Source organism: Anabrus simplex, chromosome 2, assembly GCF_040414725.1.
Source record: "Anabrus simplex isolate iqAnaSimp1 chromosome 2, ASM4041472v1, whole genome shotgun sequence".
NCBI lineage: Eukaryota > Metazoa > Arthropoda > Insecta > Orthoptera > Tettigoniidae > Anabrus > Anabrus simplex.
Genome location: NC_090266.1, coordinates 1,198,473,303 through 1,198,498,077, shown reverse-complemented (window position 1 = coordinate 1,198,498,077; position 24,775 = coordinate 1,198,473,303). Strand labels below are relative to the sequence as shown.

At 38.9% G+C, this 24,775-nt stretch overlaps 1 protein-coding gene across 2 annotated transcripts in view; it reads right to left on the bottom strand.

Annotated features, from left to right (window-relative positions):
• Positions 1–492: 492 nt before the first annotated feature.
• Positions 493–24,775, bottom strand: part of LOC136864792 (cyclin-dependent kinase 12) — a 461,166-nt gene continuing 436,883 nt past the window's right edge. For both annotated transcript variants that reach the window (XM_067142182.2, XM_067142183.2), the window contains one exon: positions 493–2,743. In XM_067142182.2, the coding sequence (XP_066998283.2) occupies positions 2,211–2,743 (533 nt within the window). In that variant the 3' untranslated portion in view covers positions 493–2,210. The remainder of the gene's footprint in view (positions 2,744–24,775) is intronic.

Sequence of the window (24,775 nt, the reverse complement as noted above, 5' to 3'; positions counted from 1 at the left end):
GGGGTCCCAGGTTCGATTCCCGACAGAGTTGGGAATTTTAACCATAATTGGTTAATTTCACTGGCATGGGGGCTGGGTGTATGTGTTGTCTTCATCATCATTTCATCCTCATTACGACATGCAGGTCGCCTACGGGTGTCAAATCAAAAGACCTGCACCTGGCGAGCCGAACTTGTCCTTTGACACTCCCGGCAATAAAAGTCATACACCATTTCATTTCCCAATGAAGATCTTTCCTTATAATAACAGCTAGGTACTTACAATGATCCTCATGAGGTACCTTCACCTCATCAACACAGTAATTAAAATCAATGCGTGTTTTGGGTCTCGTTACTTCCATTTGGAAGATAGTGGTTTTGAACCCCACTGCTGGCAGCCCTGAAAATGGATTGTCCACGGCTTCCCATTTTCACACCAAGCAAATGCTTGGGCTCTACCTTACTTAAGGCCACGGTTGCTTCCTTCCCGCCCCAAGGCCTTTCCTATCCCATCATTGCCATAAGACCTATTTGTGTTACTGTGACATGAAAGCAAATTTTAAAAAATGAATATGTGGGCAAGCCACACTATTTTCAGGAAAACATAGAGAAAGCTCTTGAAATTAAGATAACTCCTATGCCTTCACACTTCTCATTTCACTACTCAGCATTTACAATCAAACCAAATTCCATCCAGTTCCAACATGCTAATTCCATCCAACAGTTGGCAGTTCTCATTCACCAGCTACTAGTCATACGGTAAAATAACTGTGACCGACTGTATACAGGTCGTTTTGAATCTGATAAAAGAGTCTAGATAAAGCTTCTCATAATTAATGTGAAAATATGAACCACACACAAAATGACCAAGAGAATTTAGACATGATGAATAAGAATTCAATACGTTTTATTTTCTTTATAAAAAATTAGACACCTATATTGTTAGGTACTGTATATATCTCTGCTTCGTGTTTAGATGATGTTAATTTCCTCCTAAATTATGCTTTGTTATATTATTTCTTGCAATAACTTTCTTAATGATAGACCCCTATGGTAACAATAGTAAAATAACTGCATATAATGTTCCTCATTTAAGGGGTGCACATACAAAACAATATCAGTCTTGACGATGTGTGTGCAAATAAAAATTACCAAAAACATCATCTTTATTTCTATTTCATTAATAGAACACATCACTTTTATGATTTATGATCTGTGTCCAGTTTAAATGGATTGGAGCAGAATGCAAATTGTAGCACTGATTTTGATATAATCTTATACTAAGGAACTAAATGTTCCCCAATATCTGAATAATATTTTATATGACAGAAAGGATAGATAACATTTCCTTTCAATATGAATTACTTTATAAAAAAGTGGAAATTGGCTCCAAACTGGAAGTAATTATCTGGGGAGCAATGCCATGTAATTCATTGAGGAAGCCAACTGTCTACTGACTTATACATGCATACATGCCTTAAAGCTAAGACTACAGCAAATGCTAATTCAAAATTTATCATAATTAATCTTGTGAAAGGAATTTAAAGAAAAATACACCATGAGAACCATGTTCTCACTATATGAAGACCTCAACTAGATAACATAAAGAAACTCCATTTTAATAATAATAAATAATAACAGTATTTATAACAACAACATAATGAAACATAACATAATATATCAACTACTTCACTATTTTTACAATATACTTTTAAAATGTTCCCAACAATGAATACAAAATCAACATACAGTTGTTGAACTGGCAAGTTCAATGCTTATTAGAAGACTTTCTTACAAGGCTATATGTATATTTCATGGAAATATTATCTATAAAAGTTGTATATAATAGTGACAAAAATATACAAAGCTGTTTCACAACCAGGTACAGCAAAAGGAAGTAGGGTCCAGAAAAGTGAGCCTGTTGCAAACAGTTTTGCTCCACAGGTGTCCCAATCTTCCTACATTTATATCACAGAATACACCAACGAATTTCAGATAAAATGGTCCCTTCAAGAACGCCTGACACACAATTCAGGGTTTTCTTAGTTGCCACTTTAGTGAAGCTGTGACCCTCCGATAGCCACAGTCCACTCATTGGAAACGCTGTCACATTTATTTGAAGAAAGGTACAGTAAGCTTTGTGAGCACAAGGAGTGTTGTGGGCCCAAAACAGAGGACACTATACAATAAGCGTTTTTACCCTGCACATGCCCACTGTTCAGTAAGCTGGCACTATCTATGTGGAGGAGGTGCCATCCATGGAAACTGTTGACCCGGTTGACCTATCCATGGAGTAGGAGTTCTCTGCATGCAGATAGGAGGCTGATATATGGGAGGTGGAATGTGAATGTTGTCTGAAGGCATTTGTTGAGGTAAAGTATGAATCATGGCTGGTGGTATATCTCCCATGGTATTGAATGGCCTTCCATATGCTTCATGTGGGTTAGAGGACAATCTTTCGGGAGCTTTTGTCCAAACATTTGTTTCAGCATTGTAATTTGTTGGGTACTGTCTTGCTAATTCACTATAAACGGACTGTGGTTTTAAGGAATCTTGATCAAGTGTATTAGTCAGAATGCCAGCAACACCCGATAGCCCATGCCGATTAAACAATGTAATTAATATACGACGTAAACCCTCAGTTGCTAACGATGTGAAATTCTGTCTCTCTTCAGCACCAACTGTCACAGCATTATCACCAGCATATACTACATGAGGGTCAAATCCAGTCATTTTTGGTACTTTGCTCAGTGAACTGCTCCTAACTGAAATAAACAAAAAAGAAAAATTTCAGAATAACCAGAATTCATTACACAGGACACATTTCAGTTCAACAATGCTTTTAGTACTCACAGCATTCTAATCACATTAACAAATTTATTACAGGCTAGGTGGAAATAAAATAATACATACAGACTAAAAGAAAAAGATGCAGGAATGTGGGGAAATCTGTGAACACAGGTCAGCGATCTCAAGTCTAGTCTTGCAAGTCTTTAGTCAAAGCATGGAGGTTTCAAGTGGAGGTACTCCAGATATAAAAGATTATGAAGGGAAACACCCATCATGGTACTAACATTAATACCAAAATGATCTAAACACCATGTCAATATATTGAATAAGAACCTGAATTAAAACAAGACTAATATTCAAGTCGAACACATTTTTCCTGATGGCACAGCTGGTATAATTGTTAAATACCGGTACAAGAACTAAGTAGTCAAGCATTATCTTGCCAGAATAATTTAACTCTAACGATTAGAGAACATATTTTTATGTGTTTTATCTTTTATTTTCATTTTTAAGTTCAGTGTAAAATACTGTACATATTATTGAAAACACAATCCGAATGAATTTCTTTCTCACATGTATTGCATCGTGACCTTGACAGCATGTGCTGGCTTGCTTGCTCACCACACCTACAACTAGGAATCCCTTAGGGTACGTTTATGCTGCAGCTTCGCTGCTGGCTCATGGATGCTCGCCCTAGCACCCCGCTGCTGGCTATAGCCTGGCTGCTCGCCATGGAGCTTTTACCCTGCAGCAGCCCCGCGCGCACGCTGCTGGCAGCTCTCAGCTGTAGTCGAAAATTCAAAACAGAGGAACTGATAGTTAAGGCGGTTTGTATTTTGCATAATTTGATTATAGATATAGAGGGCATGAACACTTAGACTACCGAGCTCGATAGATGCAGTCGCTTAAGTGCGGCCAGTATCCAGTAATCGGGGGATAGTGGGTTCGAGCCCCACTGTCGGCAGCCCTGAAGATGGTTTTTCGTGGTTTCCCATTTTCACACCAGGCAAATGCCGGGGCTGTACCTTAATTAAGGCCACGGCCGCTTCCTTCCAATTCGTAGGCCTTTCCCATCCCACCGTCGCCGTAAGCCTTATCTGTGTCGGTGCGACGTAAAGCAAAAAATAACAACAAACCACCTCTTAGACTACGAAGACGTACTTCCAAGAGCTACCCCGTCGAGGAGAAATAACACAGCTCCAGCTGAAGCTTCTGAAGTGCGGAATAAATTCAGAGATTTTTTTAACGAGTGAGTCGCAGTTCTGTTGGCGAGTGCATCTTACAATAATTTGGTGTACTGAATGTGAAATAAAAAGTGTAAAATGCTTCGCCTGGATTTTTCAGTGCATTTCTACTGCGGGAGTTGATTGAAGAATGAAGCTACAAATGCTTCATTTCGTAATTTAATAGTGTACTTTTAAATAATGTAAAATAGGGGGTTATGGAGTATGTCATTTTGACTTTAGTTAGGTCTCCTAACAAAATGTGTTTACAGTTTGAAAAAATAACTATCGAACTTTCCATGAAAAACGAGGTACTTCATATAAATCACCTGCTTGTAAAAATAGAGGTCCCCAAAATGGCAAGATTTAAAGAACAATGTTGATGTAATCGTTCCGCATTCTTTTGCCATGTCATTCGATAGTTTGATGATGATGATGATGATGATGCTTGTTGTTTAAAGTGGGCTAACATGTAGGTCATCGGCCCCTGATGGTACGAGATGAGACGAAATGGATTAAAAGTTATAATTAACCCACTGACTAGGATTAGGAAAATGCGATTTGCTTTACGTCGCACCGACACAGATATGTCTTACGACGACGATGGGAGAGGAAAGGCCCAGGAATTGGAATGAAGCGGCCGTGGCCTTAATTAAGGTACAGCCCCGGCATTTGCCTTGGTGTGAAAATGGGAAACCACGAAAAACCATCTTCAGGGCTGCCGACAGTGGGGCTTGAACCCACTATCTGCCGATTACTGGATACTGGCCGCACTTAAGCGACTGCAGCTATCGAACTCAGTAGATTAGAAAAATGATAATGATGAGGAAAATTATTATGAATTTAAAATAAGCAGTGGATCTAATTCGCAATGCACTGATATTGAAGTAAAATAATATATTTAATTCCAATTAAAAATACACAAAGGTAAACACATAGGGTTTTTTTTTTGCTATTTGTTTTACGTCGCGCCGACACAGATAGGTCTTATGGCGACGATGGGATAGAAGAGGCCTCTGAATAGGAAGGAAGCAGTCGTGGTCTTAATTAAGGTACAACCCCAGCATTTTCCTGGTGTGAAAATGGGAAACCACGGAAAACCATCTTCAGGCCCGCCGACAGTGGGGTTCGAACCCACTGTCTCCAGGATGCAAGCTCACAGCTGCACGCCCCTAATCGCACGGCCAACTAGCCCGGTAGGGTAAAAGAGTAGTTAACAATAAACCAATTAAAACACAAATAGTTACTTTACTTTTAAACACGATAAAACAAGCCACTCTCTCTCATAAAACGTAGGAAAAGGTCTACTGGCCGCTCGTCATCTCGTCACTACTTTTATCTCATATGAAACTCCTGTGATGATCCGCATGCCGTTGGCTCCAAATCGCATTGCGTTCGAAGATAGGTTCAGATAGCAAGTGAGCAAGTGATCACCGAACGTGTGTATAGAGTGCGAAGAGAGGAAGAGTGGGAGAGCGGGTGACCTTGAAAGAACCAATCACAGTCCAAGTTACAGGATTGCCAGCGATGGGCCAGGCTCGAAAATCAAACGTGTTTGAGACCATGGATGTGGCAAGGATAGCAGCCAGCAGCGCAGCTATGAGCCGGGCTCCAGGGTAAATGCACTGATTGAGATTCATTGGTTTGTTTCATCATCGCCTAACATCGAGCAGCGAGGCTTAGCGATGTGCCAGCAGCCAGGCTGCAGCATAAACGTACCCTTATACATGGAATGAAGCAATGTGTGGACCTCAACTGCACACAGTGGCCCACTCACTCTCTCCCCCTTCGAAATGAACCAATGCAATTAGACTCGAATGTTCTTCAATCACTGGCACTGCCTTGATCAACTCAGACTGCTAATACAGTACTGGTACATACAAGAAGTGATTGCTGAAATCATGGTGAAAATGAAGGCACAAGTGTTCATTCTCATTTGCAGTAATATTTATTGAATTTAGTGGAATTTTAAGACAACTGATGGAAAAACAACTCTGTCAAGAATGTGTGAAATCACACTCTATCAAAACTCAAAATAAAACTAATAAAATTTGGTTGAAAGACGAAATCAGATTCTTATACAGAAAAAAATAATTCCCAAATCATACGAGACTCAGCTTGCAGCTACAAAATTACTTTCTAATGTGCACTGGACACTTTTCTATCAACTAGTTGAAGAATTAGCCAAAAAACAACATAATTTAGAGAATAAACTGAATAAATTAAAGAACTCTAAACTTCACGATAAGCAACATAGATACATTAGCAGACCTGTAGATGATTGCAAGCAGTTCTATCCAACTTCATGACAATCAACATAGATACATTAGCAGACCTGTAGATGATTGCAAGCAGTTCCATCCACCTATCATTAATTTATCCAAGACACCTCTAAGTGAAAATGAACAAGTAATCTTAGCCAAAGGACCCAAGCATAACTGACCCAATTCGAATACATTTAGTTCAACTACCACAATGATCACAGAATCGGAGCTAGCTATCACAAAAATGCCATTAGATACACAAGATGAATAAAGAATTGAGGTAAAAAAGAAGCTCAACAATATCCTTTCTCGTAATAACTCATTCAACCTTTCTGACAACATTAGCAACAAGAAAATAATAGCTAAGCAAAAACTTCTACATGCCCTAAAAAAGAAAATAAAAGACAACGATCTAACTGTGACCAAAGCCGACAAAGGCAACACAACAGTAATTATCGATAAAAATGAAAAACAACCGATTTCTTTACAGATAGTTCCTTTTCTGTAATTAGAAAAGATCCTACGCAAAAAGTTCAAAGACTTTTCATACAAGCCTTAAAAAACACTTCCTTTCTGCTTACCGAACAAGAGAAAAGTCAACTTATAAGTATGAACCTGGGTCTTCTTACTGCCAGAGCTCTCCCGAAGACACATAAGGCCGGTGTTCCCATTCACGCAATCATTAATTATAGACTGAGTCCCTTGTACAAAACATCACAATTTATCCAAAGGTTCTTAAGGAATAACTACCAATTTTCATCTAAGAAGTCCATTAGTATTTAGTATTTATTGAACATAACAGGCGCTCAGCCCAAACACATGTTCACATTATAATAATAATAATAATAATAATAATAATAATAATAATAATAATAATAATAATAATAAACAATCAAAAACAATCATAAAATGTCTGGGATTTGCAGATGACATAGCCATACTTAGCAATAATATACAGGAGGCAAAGGAAGCACTGAAACGCTTGCATGAAATAGCTGCCAAAACAGGTCTACAGATATCTTACAAGAAGACCCAATACATGGAACGACAGAACAACAATGTGCACACCATGCATACTGTATATGGATCCGTAAAAAGAGTAGAAGAATTTAAATATTTAGGGGAATACATACAAATAGGAGGATCAAACAAGGCGTCTAACATAGAACGAACGGAAAAACTCCAGAAAGCATACACACTCACATGGTCACATTATAATAAGAAAAACATATCAAGACAGGCCAAACTTACACACTACAAAACAGTCGTATTACCAGAAGCATTGTATGCGTCAGAAACGACCACAATTGGAGCATCAGGCATCATAGAGACAGAAAAAATAGAACGTAAAATTCTCAGAAAAATATTTGGACCAATACACAGAGATGGCATTTGGATGAAACGACCTACTGAAGAGCTGTACCAGCACACTGACAGACTCACAGACATGATCAGGAAACGCAGACTAACTTTTTATGGGCACATACAGAGAATGGACAGCAACAGACTTACAAAGAAAATCTTTGATGTAGCGAACAGTACAAGCAAGAAAACAAATTGGTATCATGAAATAGAGGAAGACTTAAGGCAGGTGGGGATCAACAGGCAAACGATAGGAGACAGAAAAGAATTCAGAAACAAGATTAGGAATACAAAATTTATAGTAAATGAGAAGAAGAAGAAGAAGAAGAAGAAGAAGAAGAAGAAGAAGAAGAAGACAGGAACATTGTGGACAGAACAAAGGAAACAGGAGCACAGCCAAAGGATGAAGAGATTTTGGGAAGAGAAGAGGAAGAAGAGAAAGAAGTGAAAATTGTGTCATCATGAGATATTCGAGTTCAAACACTGTCCATAAGGGCAAAAATGATATGAATGGATGAAATAATAATGATAATAACTAAAATAAATAATAATTGTTTACCTAAATAATACAAATCTAGCCCTATTCTGACCTTAAGTTCTACTCCTAACAGCCACAACAGGTCATAGCTGCAAGAACCGCTGACTACACGTTTCACCATACTCAGCACGAGTCTTTGTTTGCTCAGCAACTTGTTACGCATACCTTGTTCACTGACCCACTCTCGCTGGATTCTAGTACACTAAAAGTCAACAATTGCATACTATCCCTCCATACCACAATTAGTAAGGCCTTCACAATTGCAAAATACCACATAATTCACCTATTCCACTAACTCATCAACCCAATACTCTTCATTATAACTTGGCCATACTTGACCTCCAGGATAAAATTCTACCTTCTCCACAATTTGCACATCTCCAGTACTCCACTTACCATTAAATTTACCATACAATCTCCATTCACTGAGTATCATCATACTATTAAACAAGCCCCCATAAACATACATAAACACACATCCCCATTCCAAACACATACCCCCTTATCCCTCTAAGATATACTTCCTCTTAGAGTTCACTGCAAATACCTCCCTTACACTTACCACATTCACCCTATGACTCTCCTTCTTTTACCGCACATAGATACCTGTTCGATTCTCCTCCATCTTCCCATTCCTTAATAATCCACCGTATAATAATCTGCTCATCCCCTTTTCCTAATATTTTCCGATGTTTGGCACTCAATAAACTATTTCTAATCTTACTTGTTTCTCCACAATTACCTAATAAGAGAAAACCATTGTTCTCTGTCCCACAAAGTATACATACTGACTTATCTCCACCTTTTAACCAGCCCTTATTCTTATGTAGTCCCATTAGCCACCATACCAACCCACCCCTGTTTAACCTATCAATGTATCTAATATTTATCCCCGTTACTTCCTCTACTTCATTAAAAACACTAGAGAACTTTCTAAGAAGTCCATTAAAAACACATATGAATTAATAGATAAACTAAATAAGTTCAGTATGCAACCCGATTATTCTCTCCACTCTTTTGATATTATAAACATGTACCCCAGTATTCAAATTTTCAAGTTAATTCCCATCATTGAAAATAATCTGAACAAAAACTGTCATCTGAGTAAATTAGAGATTCAAGACTTTATTACGTTACTTAAATTGGTCGTAAACAACAACTTTTTCACGTTCAATGGTATCATTTACAACAGAACGGTCTGGCAATGGGTTCACCGGCCTCAGGTATTCTTGCGGAAATTTACCTCAATTGCCTTGAGCACTCCAAAATTAACAACAAATTTGATAATATCCTCTTCTGGGCCAGGTATGTTGTTGATGTTCTAGCAATTATAAATGAAAAATCAACTGTCGTTTCCACCACCCTTCAAGGGCTAAATAGCATCGACTCCCACATCAAATTCACTCTGGAATCAGAAATAGACCAAAAGATCAACTTTCTAGATCTAACCATTGTAATACATCCAGATTCTTTAACTTATAAAATTTATAGAAACCCACCCAATCCTCAGTTACTATTCGTCAAGATTCAACTCACCCCCAACCTCACAAAAGAGCAACATATAATAGCCTAGTTCACTGAGCATTCAACATACCCATGGCCAAGAAAGATCTTTCCATTGAATTGAATATTATTTGCAGTATAGCAAAATTCAACGGCTTTGGTAACCACTTCATAGAAAGTATAATCGACGAACATAAATTTCATCCTAAAACAACACTTAAGAAAGAACTACCTAAATACGAATCCTTTTCCACTTTCACTTTTAATAACGAAATTCATAAGTTCAATAATATTTTCAAGAGAAAAGGTATAAAAATAGCATTCAAAACCAAGAATAACAGTACACACATTCTACATAACAAGTCACATATCAACAAGGTCAACAGGTACGCAAAATCAGGTGTTTACAGGCTCAAATGTAACTCCTGCACTAATATTTCTTATGTAGGACAAACTGGAAGAAGTTTTAATATAAGATATTCCGAACACATCAATGCAGTCAAATATAATAAATTTTCGGCTATCGGCCAACATATGGTCGATTACAATCAAATTCATGAATACCGAACAAGACATGGACATTCTCAAAATAGCTAACAAGGGCCCTCTGCTTAATATAATCGAGAATTTTTATATACATCTGGACCAGTATTTTAAAGCTAACTGTAACCTTAACGAAATAATGGAAATGTCCAATATTTTATTTGATTTATTCATTACCTATTTCAGGAAAAACAATTTAGCGGATCAAAAATCTTTAAGTTAATTAAAGGTCCTCCATCGATACAATCACCATCATTCCCCCACCCTTCGGCCCCACCTTAAGCCACCTCCCAACTCCCCGCCCCTCCCTTCCTACGCCACCCGCTCCACCGGGTTGCTCCTCCCTTCACCAGCTTTCTTCCCCTCCTATTCTTGCCATTCCCATTACTCTAGTTGCACACTAGCGGTCAAGTAGTTCACATTGCGTACAAGGCGAGTACTCGTCCTTTTCTCTTTTTCTTCATTTTTCGCCATTCCTTTCTTTAAAAAATCTCGCGTTAATTCTAAATTTTTTCATCATCAGGTGCTATTGGTTCCAACTTGGATTGGGAATCCTCTTCATATCATGGGAGGAATCCATTATATTATGTCGCATGGTTTTGCCTACATTTAATTACTGTACAAGAAATATTGGACCTTAAGCAAGACAGACACCCTCTGCGCCAATATTCAACATTCAATTTTCTACCTGAAGATGCATTTGAAATATAGAACTCAATAGAAGCATCTGGACTTTGTATTCAGACTGGCATCTCTTACTTTTAATGTGCAATTTTAGAGTATTCACTAAAAAAAGGGGGGCAACATTTTAATCATCATTGTAGAAAATCGTTGGGATACTATTCTTAAAGTCTAATTGCAACATATGTAAACCTGAAATTTTATTTGTCATTGATCATTACAACATAATTTCATCTATCAACATTTCATCCACTGCACCATTTAATATGTATATTACCACATCACATACACAGTTCGCTCTTTTAATTTCCACAATGTAATTTTGTTTCAGGACATCGGCAAATCAAAAGTGTATTTTATTTAGGCTAATGATGTCCCACATAGGGTCGAAACTAGTCCCTTGATAACATATTGTAATGTATTTATGTATATGTTTACGTATATGTATTTGTATCGCAGAGATAGGAATGGTAGGAGGGGGAGTATTCATTCTGGTGAAAGAAGAATTTGTAAGCTACGAAAAAGTTAAAGATGACAAACACGAAATTCTGGGGGTAAGGCTCAACCTCTAAAGATAATAGGCAACTTGATGTCTTTGGAGTGTACAGACCAGGAAAGGGTAGCGCTGACACTGATTCAGAATTATTTGATATGATAATCGGCTATGTGGGAAATGATAAGGAAAGGAACGCGATTGTAGCGGGTGATCTCAATTTACCAAACGTCAATTGGGAAGGTAATGCGAATGACAGGAAGCATGACCAACAAATGGCAAATAAGTTATTATGGGAAGGGCACCTGATTCAGAAAGTGATGGAACCAACTAGAGGGAAGAATATTCTGGATGTGGTGCTGGTAAAACCAGATGAGCTCTATAAATAAACCAAAGTAATAGATGGTATTAGCGATCACGAAGCTGTTTTTGTGGTAATTAAAAATATATATGAAAGAAAGGAAGATATTAAAATTAGGACTATTAGGCAGTACCATATGGCTGATATGTTTTTTTTTTTGCTAGTTGCTTTACATCGCACCGACACAGATATGTCTTATGGCGATGATGGGACAGGAAAGGGCTAGGAGCGGGAAGGAAGTGGCCGTGGCCTTAATTAAGGTACAGCCCCAGCATTTGTCTGGTGTGAAAATGGGAAACCACGGAAAACCAATTTCAGGGCTGCCGACAGTGGGGTTCGAACCTACTATATCCCGAATACTGGATACTGTTAGGTATAGATATCAAGGATAATTTAATAAAAAACCACCTATTCAATACTTTCCACGTTTAATGTTGTTATTCTCTACATGATTTTATGTAGACTTATTTGGTCAGGTACATGTTTCACCCATTATTTTGGGCATCTTCAGCCTGTAAACAACCTTTAGGTCAAGGTTTGGGACCTTTTTATCCAATATAAACATACCAATATATACACTATATACAATATATACATTATATACAATATATACAAACATAAGTTAATACAGTTAAGTTTTTTTGGTCCTAATCTATCTTTACCGAAAAGAAGATCCATTTTAGTTTTGGACATTTTTCATATTAGATAGATTAGGACCAAAAAAACTTAACTGTATTAACTTATGTTTGTATATATTGTATATAATGTATATATTGTATATAGTGTATATATTGGTATGTTTATATTGGTTAAAAAGGTCCCAAACCTTGACCTAAAGGTTGTTTACAGGCTGAAGATGCCCAAAATAATGGGTGAAACATGTACCTGACCAAATAAGTCTACATAAAATCATGTAGAGAATAACCACATTAAACGTGGAAAGTATTGAGTAGGTGGTTTTTTATTAAATTATCCTTGATATCTATGCCTAACGTCATCTTCAATACGGAACAATAATGAGAGTTGTAACTTGTAAACTGGATACTGGCCGCAGTTAAGCGACTGCAGCTATCGAGCTCGGTCATATGGCTGACAAAACAGGCATCAGGGAGTTTTTAATAAGTAACTATGATTGGTGGAAAATGGTAAATAAAAATGTAAACAGACTCTGGGATGGGTTTAAAGCAATTGTTGAGGAATGTGAAAATAGGTTTGTGCCTTTAAAGGTGGTAAGGAATGGTAAAGACCCACTATATTATAACAGGGAAGTAAAGAGACTAAGAACGAGGTGCAGGTTGGAAAGAAATAGAGTTAGAAATGGCTGTGGAAGTAAGGAGAAATTGAAGGAACTTACTAGGAAATTGAATCTAGCAAAGAAGTCAGCTAAGGATAACATGATGGTAAGCATAATTCGCAGCCATACAAATTTTAGTGAAAAATGGAAGAGTATGTATAGGTACTTTAAAGCAGAAACAGGTTCCAAGAAGGACTTTCCAGGAATCATTAATGAACAAGGGGTGTGTATATGCGAGGATCTTTAAAAGGCAGAAGTATTCAGTCAGCAGTATGTAAAGATTGTTGGTTACAAGGATAATGTCCAGATAGGGGATGTGAGTAACACTAAAGAAGTATTAAAATTTACCTATGACAGCAATGACATTTACAGTAAGATATAAAATCTAAAACTAGAAAAGCAGCTGGAATTGATAAGGTTTCGGGGGATATACTAAAGACAATGGGTTGGGATATAATACCATATCTTAAGTACTTGTTTATTTTTTGTTTGCATGAAGGAACTTTACCAATTGAACGGAGAGTTGCTATAGTAGCACCTGTATATAAAGGAAAGGGGGATAGACATAAAGCTGAAAATTACAGGCCAGTCAGTTTGACATGCATTGTATGTAAGCTTTGGGAAAGCATTCTTTCTGATTATATAAGACATGTTTGCAAAATTATTAACTGGTTTGATAGAAGGCAGTTTGGGTTTAGGAAAGGTTATTCCACTGATGCCCAACTTGTAGGATTCCAGCAAGATATAGTAGATATACTGGATTCAGGTGGTCAATTGGACTGTATAGCGATTGACCTGTCTAAGGCATTTTTTAAGGTAGATCATGGGAGACTACTAGCAAAAATGAGTACAATTGGACTTGACAAAAGACTGAATGGGTGGCTCTGTTTCTAGAAAATAGATCTCAGAGAATTAGAGTAGATGAAGCTTTATCCTCAAGGCAGCATTATTGGACCTTTATGTTTTCTTATAGCTTTTTGCAGATGATGTTATTCTGTACAGAGTAATAAATAAGTTACAAGGTTGTGAGCAACTGCAAAATGACCTCGATAATGTTGTTAAATGGACAGTAGGCAATGGTATGATGATAAATGGGTATAAAAGTCAGGTTGTGAGTTTCACAAATAGGAAAAGTCCTCTCAGATTTAATTACTGCGTTGATGGGGTGAAAGTTCCCTTTGGGGATCATTGTAAATACCTAGGTATTAATATAAGGAAAGATCTTCATTGGAGTGATCACATAAATATGATTGTAGATAAAGGATACAGATCTTTGCACATGGTTATGAGGGTATTTAGGGGTTGTAGTATGGATGTAAAGAAGAGAGCATATTTGTCTCTGGTGAGACCCTAACTAGAGTATATGCCACCTTGGCGACTGCCCTAAATGCAGATCAGTAGTGATTGATTGATTGATTGATTGATTGATTGATTGATTATGGTTCCAGTGTATGGGACCCTCACCAGGATTACTTGATTCAGGAACTGGAAAAAATCCAAAGAAAAGCAGCTCGATTTGTTCTGGACTATTTCCAACAAAAGAGTAGCGTTACAAAAATGTTGCAGTTTGGGCTGAGAAGACTTGGTAGAAAGGAGACGAGCAGCTCAACTAAGCGGTATGTTCCGAGCCACATACACAGGCCAAAGAAAACGTAATTTCCAAACAAGATACAAAGAACACAAAATAAACGTGATCAGACGTAATCAGCATTCAGCCTTCGGAGAGCACATTTATACAACAGTTCACAGACATCAACACGGATCTACAAATCTTACACCGGAAAATAACAGTAGATCTTTGAATATTAAGGAAGCCACGAATTTACATGGAGAAAAAAGATAACAAAAACAACCTGAACGAACATACCTTTTTAAAAAATTCCCCCCTATTCCCCTTACCTAATTAACATCTGGACAACATTTACATTTATACATTAGCGCTTAATGAATTCCACAGGAAGTAGTCTCTGAGTTAAAGGTATTTTTTTTTTTCCTAGTTGTTTTACGTCGCACCAACACAGATAGGTCTTACGGCGACGGCGTTTCTTTGGCAGTGTAGATAAGTACAAAATATTTCATTATATGGTGTTGGTCGTTTCCCATACAATTAGTTTTTGCTCACATATGGTTCATATTATCACCTAACTCCGTATCATTCACAAGTTTATACTATGTAAACTATACTGAACAATTATGCACATAATTTAAGTGATTTGACAGAATCTGAGTATGTTCTTGTAAAACAAAACATGTCATTCTCTGTATATAAAATGTGATTTTTACAGGTATGCTTATAGTGTTTTAATTTGCATTTGAAATTGTTGTGTCTGACAGACTGGAAAGTTTTTATTACATACAAATGAAAGAGAAATGACTGGTGTGATGATAATAATGAAAACATTTTGAAACTAATAAGTAAAAAAGGGAAGCCTACTTATCCCTTACACAAGACCCTTCCTCTGTAGTGAAGAAAGCACATTTCCAAGAGCTTAAGGTGAAATGTCAGGCTGATATAAAACAGATGGAAAACGAATGGTGGCAGCAGAAAGCCAAGGAACTCCAGACTTTGTCCGATACCAGAGACCTTTGGAATTTATACGACAAACTAAAGGAACTTTTGGGCCCTCTCGCTCTTCATCAGGTGCGCTGAAAGCTGTTGACAATAACACCATCCTTACAGACAGTCAAGACATATTAAGACGCTGGAAAGAACACTTCAGCCTATTTTTAAATTGAAGCTCAACTACTGCCGAAGGCTTCCTCCAACATGTGCCACAACATCCTCTACAACTGTGGATGGCAGTTCAACCAAACTTCCATGAATTCACCAAAGCCCTCAAAAGTATGAAACCAAGAAAATCATCCGGACCAGATAACATCCCTCTGGAATTTATTAAAAGTGGAGGACTATCTTTGAAGACCATGATTTTCTCCCTAATTCTTGTAATTTGGGAAACACAGAAGGTGGCTGCCGACATTAAAATTGCCACTATAGTAACCATTTTTAAGAAATTATCATGGCATTTCCCTACTATCACAAAGCGGAGGCAGGACAGGTTTTTCTCCGGGTACTCCAGTTTTCCCTGTCATAATTCATTCCAGCAACACACTCCAATATCCTTTCATTTCATCTGTCATTCATTAATCATTGCCTCAGAGGAGTGTGACAGGCTTCGGCAGCTGGCACAATTCCAATCTTCGCCGCTAGGTGGGGGCTTAATTCATTTCCATTCCTGACCCGGTTGAATGACTGGAAACAGGCAGAGGATTTTCATTTTCATTTTTCCCTACTATCCATAGCAGGAAAAGTTCTCGCAAGGATTTTATTGAACTGTCTTCAGACTGTCTCTGAAATGGTACTGCCTGAGTCTCAATGTGGGTTTCGTGCCACAAGAGGTACCATTAACATGATCTTTTGTGCTAGAAAAGTCCAAGAGAAATGCAGAGAACAACAAATCCTGCTTCTTTTAGTATTTCACAATCTGCAAAAGGCCTGTGATTCTGTTCGTAGAGAAGCTATATGTATGGTATTACAGCGCTTTGGCTGTCCTGACCGTTTTGTAGGCTTAATCCAGGCTCTTCATGATGGAATGGTTGGGCGAGTTCTTCACCTGAATGAGTTATGAGAAGAATTCCCTATCACAAACAGGCTTAAGCAAGGCTGCATGCTTGCTCTCACCCTTTTCATCCTGTACTTGGCAGGTATTCTACTATTGTAATACCAATATAATTTATAATGTCCAATAACGGACCATTTATAATGGTATTATAAATTTACTCAATTGAGACAAATATTTCAGGTTCCCTATGGGAATCAACATCTATATCATCAACTTCTACTACTGACCATGTAGGTGTGTAAATTAAATTTCAGTATGATGGTAGACTGTTCAACAAAACTAGGCTCCATTCTCAGAAATTGACTCATAATACTCACATAATGGAGCTTCAATATGCTGATGACAATGCAACACCTGCTCATACACCTGAGGAGCTTCAAACATCCATCAACTGTTTTAAAGAAGTTTATGAACGATTTGCTCTGACCATCAACACCCATAAGACGAAAGTACTTGCTCCGCCGGCACCTGAACTAAATGTCACCATAGCAGGAACACCTCTTTAACAAGTAGACCAATTCACCTATGTTGGTAGTATTCTATCTACATGCTGCAACTCAGAAAAGGATGTGGAAAATAGAATACGCTCTGCCCATGCAACTTACGGCCGCCTCTCCCACCGAGTTTTCTTGAATAAGGATCTCAAAATATATACGAAACTAACGGTGTACCGATCTGTAGTTATAACAACATTACTATATGGATGTGAAACCTGGACGCTTAATCATCGTGACATAAAGAAACTGGAACACTTCCATCAGCAGAAATTCTTACCCTCTTTGCCCTGTACTGTCATAAACATCAAATGGGATGACTATATAAGCAATATGGCAGTTCTTGACAAGGCCCATATGAACTGCATAGAAGCCTTCATCATAACTCATCAGCTTAGATGGATTGGTCACATTCAGCATATGAATGATAGCAGACTGCCTAAACAACTTCTCTACGGTGCGATTGGTCATGGCAAAAGGCCTCAAGGTGCTCCTTTGAAACGTTATAAAGACCAGCTTAAGAAGACTGTGAATAGCACCAATATAAATGCTAACACCTGGGCAACAATTGCACAAAACTGTGTTCTTTGGCGCAAAGCTACTGCAGAAGGGGTCTTGCTGTTTGAGCAGGCACGTCGCAGACAAGAAATTGAAACCCATGAAAAGCGGAAACTACGTCAGATCCAACCGCGTCCTCCACCCGCCTTTAGACGTGACCTGTGCGGCCGCATGTTTCATGCGAAGATTGGATTGATCAGTCATCAGCAACATCTCCATAGAGCCAACAGACTTTAAGATGAATTGCAGGAGAAAAACGCATTCTCGGAAACAAGTAGCGGCCGACAACAACAATGAATATTTCTGGTACTCTTATTTAGGTTTTATTGTCTCAGTTAACCACTTATAAATGCCAAACTAGATATTAGTGGAGATTTTATCTTTAGTTTCAACCATTGTAAAACATAATTTCACCGATCAAGTGGCTGCACAGTTTGGGTCACATAGCTGTCAGCTTGCATTCGGGAGATAGTGGGTTCGAACCCCATTGTCACCAGCCCTGAAGATGATTTTCCATGGTTTCCCATTTTCACACCAGGCAAATGCTAGGGCCATACCTTAGTTACAGCCATGGTTGCTTCCTTCACACTCCTATCCCATCATCGCCATAAGACCTATCCGTGTCAGAGGGACTTAAAGCAAATTGAAGGAAAAACAATAGAAAAATAAATAAATAAATAAATTTATTTGTACTTAGTTTTATACATACAGGCCAACTATTTTCACTTCTATAATACCGTTAATATTATTACATACTCGCGACTGCCAGCTGTGTGTAGATCCCTCTGTTATTTCCAGGAAGCTGCTAGCTGGCCTGAAAATATGTTATGGCAACTTTTTGTTTTGTGCTTTTCATCTGGTGTGTCTGTGGATTTTCTAGAAGGCGAAACTAGAATGTACGTTTTCTGGCCACACCCTGAAGGTTCTAGTACTTTATCACCAGAGAGATGCAGGCGTGCCATGAACAAACAGGAGTGGTAGTGTTGTTGTCGAGTGTATTGGAACAGTGATCGGAGAGTAATGTTTGAGGGAGTGGGGGAGACAGTGTGTTATTGGGGCAGAGCTGTGGGTGTTGAGGGTGTGTCGTAGTTGTGAAGTATTGGAGCAATTGCTGTTGTCATTGAGTAGTGTTGAGAGAGTGTCACTGGGAGGGAGTGTGCGAGAGTAGCTGATTGGTGCTGGGTTACTGTCAAGTGATATGAATTGAGTAGTTCAATATGTGGAGCAGTCAAGTGAGTGAGTTAACAGCCTTGTCTAGAATCACGCCAAGTGCACAATCATCATGCTGCATAACAATCAACAGACTTGCGTTCAAACCTGTGTGTATTTAGCAGCTGTGTAAAGGGATGGTGGTGCATGCCAAGTGAAAGCTGAAAGTTCATCAAGGTTATGGAAGGGTAGCTCGTTCCAGGTAAATACCAACAAGCTGGAGACTTCCTGTGAGAACTAGAGACTTTGTAAATAGCCACTAATTAGTGAAGTGTTGTCATTCATTTTCAAGTATAACCGACATGTACATTATACAATGAGTGGCCAAAAGTCACGAGAAGGGGTGTCCCATTAGAAAATGTGCCATGCACGACCCCTGAGCATTGCGGTTAGCTGCGGCATTGCTGAGCAGTCTGTCACAGCCACCAGTGTCGTGAAGATGGCAACGCGTCGCGAGTTAATCGACTTTGAACGTGGGATGATCATCGGCACACACATCATAGGGTTGCGGAGATTACATGCAAATTCGGGTTTCCAAGGTCAACAGTACCAAGGGTGGATCTTCAATATTGCAGAGAGAATGTTACCACCTGCGTAAACCGCCGGATGGGAAAACAATAGGTGTTTAACGAACGGACATCACATCACTTCCGCAGAACCATACTGGGCGCTCGACGGGCTACTGTGAGTCAGATCACCGCCCAGTTGAATGTTGGGAGTCAGGAAACCATTTTTACCAGGACTGTAAGGAGGCAACTGCATCACATAGGCTTTACCAGCCAACAAACAACTCGTGTCTCTTTCCCGACACCTCGACACAGAACCCAATGACATGCATGGGTCCGTGAACATCGGCAGTGCGCCATGGAACAGTGGCGGTGTGCGGTATGGTCCGATGAATCCCGGTTCCTGTTACATCGAGCTGATGAGCGCATGAGAGTGTGGCGTATGCCCCATGAAACTATGGATCCTGGTTGTCAACAAGGTTGTGTCCAGGCGGGAGGTGGCTCATTCTGGTCTGGGCGCCATTCTCGTGGTCGCAATTACGCCCTATTGTCCGGATGCAGTGAGCACTGACAGCTGCATGTTACGTGGACATTCTTTCAGACCATCTGCACCCCTTTCTGGCTCTCGAGTACCTGATGGAGATGCCATGTTTCAACAGGACAATGCGCCATGTTACCACTCTATGATGCCACGCAGGTGGTTGGAGGAGCATTCCAGTGAAGTTGAGACAATGCATTGGCCCTCCAGATCTTAATCCAATCGAGCATTCATGGGATGTTGTCGATGCTCGTGTGCGCTCCATGAACCCCGCACCAACTACACAAGACAAACTGCAGGTAGCAGTGCAAAAAGTGTGGGTCCAAATCCCTCCAGAATGATTCCAACACCTGGCAGAGTCAATGCCATTTTGAGGGCTTGTGGAGGAGCAACTCATTATTAATGTCACATTAAGTGTCTTTCCATGACTTTTGGCTACTGAGTGTATTAAATTATTAACGTAACAAAATACAGCATTCAACAACTAACAAAAAAATATAGCATAAAAATGTAATTCAGTTAAAATCTAATTTGTAATACAGTAAAATCTGTCTAAACTTGAAATGCGAGGGACAAGAAAATATTTCTATTTCAGGGAGTTTCCATTTCATGCAAGGTTAAGTGACATTCAATGTTTTCTTTGTTCCTACTTCAGTTCATGTATCAAAAAATAGAATTTGGAGAATTTTCTTTGAAACAAACAACTGTTAAACTGCATGTAACTACTGTACTGCTGTGAGATTTTAATATCTTCCTCACCTAGAGGCTGCCTAAAGACAAAGAATACACAGATGTTAATGGTTTTAAAAAGTAACACTTGGGATATAACTTAAAACATGAAGTTCCAGTAACGATCTCACAATCCTCTTCCATCCTTTTCGATCTTGAGCCTGCTCTTCCCAGTTATCAATCTGAAGGGTCCGGCAATTCCTTGTTGATCTCCTTCTTCCACGTGCTTCGGGGTCTTCCTGAAGGTCTTTTTCCATTAAGAGATCCCTTGTATAGATCTACTAGTGCTCTGTTAATCTGCATCCTCAGTACATGTCCAGCCCAGCGCAGTCTGTTGGATACTATCACACCCATTATAGTGTGTTGTTGAGAGAGGGAATAAATCTCATAATTAGATCTTTTCTGCCAGCTGTGAGAGACAGGAACGAACCATGGGCCAAATATTTTTCTCTAAACTTTATTCTCAAAGACTTGCAACTGCTGCTGCTCTTTCTTGGTTATACTCCATGTCTCGGTACCATACAGAAGTACTGGTCGAATGATTGTATTGTAGATAATCATTTTTGCATTCCTTGTTAAAAACTTGGAGCCTAATATAGGGCTCATAGAGTAAAATGCCTTATTTGCATTCTTCATTCTAGCTTGGTGTTCCTGTTGCCTTAGGTTTTGCTCATCAATTAATACACCAAGGAATTTAAACTCCTCTACTGTTTTAAATATATATTTCCCAATCTTCAAAGGCAATCTGTCAACCTCCTCATGATTCGGTCTCTGTACAACCATGTAATGTGTCTTTTTATCATTTACCTGTAAGCCAATTTTTGCTGATATATCCCCTAGTTACACAAATAATTGCCTTATTTCTACCGTATTTCACGGCATAATCGTCGCACTTTTTATACCAAAATTTTCGAAAAAAATTGTAGGGTGCGACCATTATACGATGAATATTTAATACCAGTATTTGTATTACTCAAAAAATGTATTTATAACTAAATTGTATTTGATACAAATTTAAGATGCACGTAATACTCGCGTTTATACATCAAAATAATTAAAATAGTCTAAAACAAAATTCATAATTTTTCGCAACAATTCGGTGAACGATTTTCCAACCTGAAAATAAAAATGAACGTATTAAGTTAATTTGTCATTAATTTGAGTATTAAAGTTAAAATATTACACTTGCAAAAAATTATCGCTTTGTTGTGAAATGCGGACTTACCGGTACGCAATTTATTCCAAATCTTAGGTGTCGCTATCGCAGGTTTCGCTATCTGATGCGCCGTCCTCGCCTCTGTTAATACCAGTATCAGATTCTTCGTCTCCCTGCCACACTGCGTCATCTTCGGAACCGTCTAGTGCATTCGAAATCCCAGTCCTTTTGAAGCTCTTGGAGACTAGTTCAGGTGGTATAAGATCTCAACTCTTCTTCACCCACGAGCATAACAAGTCCAAGGGTGGACGCCTGATATTTCCGGCGGGCGTCAATTGCTGATCGCCGCTCATCATCCACTCGTTGTAAAATCGACGTAAGTGGTCTTTAAAGGGTTTATTAACACATACGTCTAGTGGCTGCAAAGCAGATGTTAGGCCACCAGGAATGACTATCTGTCGTGTCTTATTTGTAGTGAGAATTTGCTTCACTTCGTTCACGAGATGACCTCGGAAACTATCTAAAACAAGCAGAGCTGGTTGTTTTAGTAGTGCACCAGGTCTTCTATTCCACACAGTTTTAACCCAGTCCAGCATGAGTTCTACGTCCATCCAACCCTTTGGTTGCACTCGTACATGAATTCCACGGGGAAACTGTATATTCTTAGGCATCGTTTTCCTCTTGAAAATGATGTAAGGCGGCAACTTTCTCCCGTCAGCTGTAATGGCTAGCATTGCCGTGCATCGCAACTTCTCACTACCGCTGGTTTTCATTAATACACTCCATGATCCTTTTAGCGCAATAGTGCTGTTGCGAGGCATATCAAAAAAGATTGGAGTCTGATCGGCATTACCGATTTTAGAAAGCAAGTACGAAGTTTCCTTGCGCAAACGTATGACAAATCGGTGAAAATTTACAATCTTGTCCGTGTAATCAGCAGGCAACTTTTGGCTTAGTGTTGTTCTCCTTCGCACTGACAGATTGTGTCGTCGCATGAACCCCTTAATCCACCCACGAGTCGCCTTAAACTGAGTTACCGGTATGTTGTGTTTGCGCGCTACCTCCTGTCCCTTAATTTGTAACATTTCATATGATACACTGCAGCCATTGTTACGTATTTCACTGACGTACCTAAACACTTCTTCGTCAATTATAGGAAACTTCCCTGTTTTAGGACCTCTAAACGCGCGTCTAGAAGGGTTTGTGCTTTTTAGCTTGTTTTTTACTTTCTGCCAGTCACGCACCAACTTTTCACTCACAGAAAATTTTCTTTCTGCAGCTCTGTTCCCGTGCTGTTCAGCGAAGGCAATTACGCTTAGCTTGAAGCCCGCAGAATAGTTTCTATATTTACCCATAATCGCTTATAAATGCTTCACACGTTAATGTTTTGCGATATAAATGACTTTCCGTAATTGTTCACTATTAAAACAAATTATTTCTGCAAACACCCAAAACACAAATTAAAAACTTGAATTCTCACGCACACATGTCTACAGTAAGCACGTAAATCTGAAACAAATAAATGCATCTGTAATCTGTCCATTCCAGAGCAGCCAATACTGTTAGGCAGCAAGGAAGCATGCAACAATTTATCAGTTTAGCTCATTGGTTGCGACACACTACTGCGCTTGCGCAAAGCTTGCAAACCGGAGCTCTAGCTAGCGCGGTGTAGATCTACTGTATAGTTGACTGTATTCCGAGACGTCAGTAACAAACATTAATTTTTTTCAATTTCTTTTAAACATACGGTAATTAGGTTAATATTTCTTCCCAGTTATTGATGATTTTACATTACAAGACTGACGAGTTTATAAAATAAAACTTTAATAGCATTGGCTAATAATTATCTTGACTGCTTGGATAAAAGTTTTCATCCCATGCCCGGACACGTATGATGTAGTAGTAGGTAAGATAAGAGTCTAGCGATGACAACTGAGACATCGTAAATAATTCGGCTGAATAATTCCGTGGAAATCTGCGTTATCGTCTTGGATTTCACTTCGTGCGCAATAACACAGGAGCCGGCCCCATGGTGTAGGGGTAGCGTGCTTGCCTCTTACACGGAGGCCTCGGGTTCAATTCACGGCCGGGTCAGGGAATTTTACCTGTATCTGAGGGCTGGTTCGAGGTCCATTCAACCTACCTAGCCAGTATTTCCTGGCGACGTTGCCGATAAGCGATAACTTACAGCCTTACGTATTTCAAATGGGAACTCATAATATGTAGGTGGTGAATAAATAGTACACTGTCTCGCGACCACGTTGTCAAACTGCCGATAGCCTACCGGTAAGCATAATATGTAGGTGGTGAATAAATAGTACACTGTCTCGCGACCACGTTGTCAAACTGCCGATAGTCTACCGGTAAGCCATGCGTCGTACATATACCGGTATTATTTATTTATACGTTGTGCAACATGTCGCAAACGTGACTGTGTTGCCAAATTGCCCGTAAACCATACACGTATTTAAACTGCGCATTCATGTGCAACTTACGTTGCAGTTCCATTTACCTTTTAACCAGATTAGTGAACAAAATTTGGACGTGCGACGATTATGTAATTAAAGGTTTAAAGTCCGATTTTTGTATTGAAAATAAAGGATGCGACGATTACGCGGTGGCGACGATTATGCCGTGAAATACGGTAATTCAGTGCGGCCAATAAGAACAATATCATCTGCATATGCAAGGACTTTATGCTGTCTAACCAATATGATGCCAGCAGGTACAAGAGCTAATTTCCTGAAAATCTTCTAAAATTCTAAAAAGAAATTTTAAAGTATTCTAAGAAACAATGACTGAAATATCTGATGCAGAACATAAAACTTCACAGCAGTACACTATTTTTTTTCAAAAGTCCTCCAATATTTTTGTTTGCTTCATAACTTTTTCCCAATGCTAGACCCATTTCGATCACAGTTTTTGGTGTTGAAAC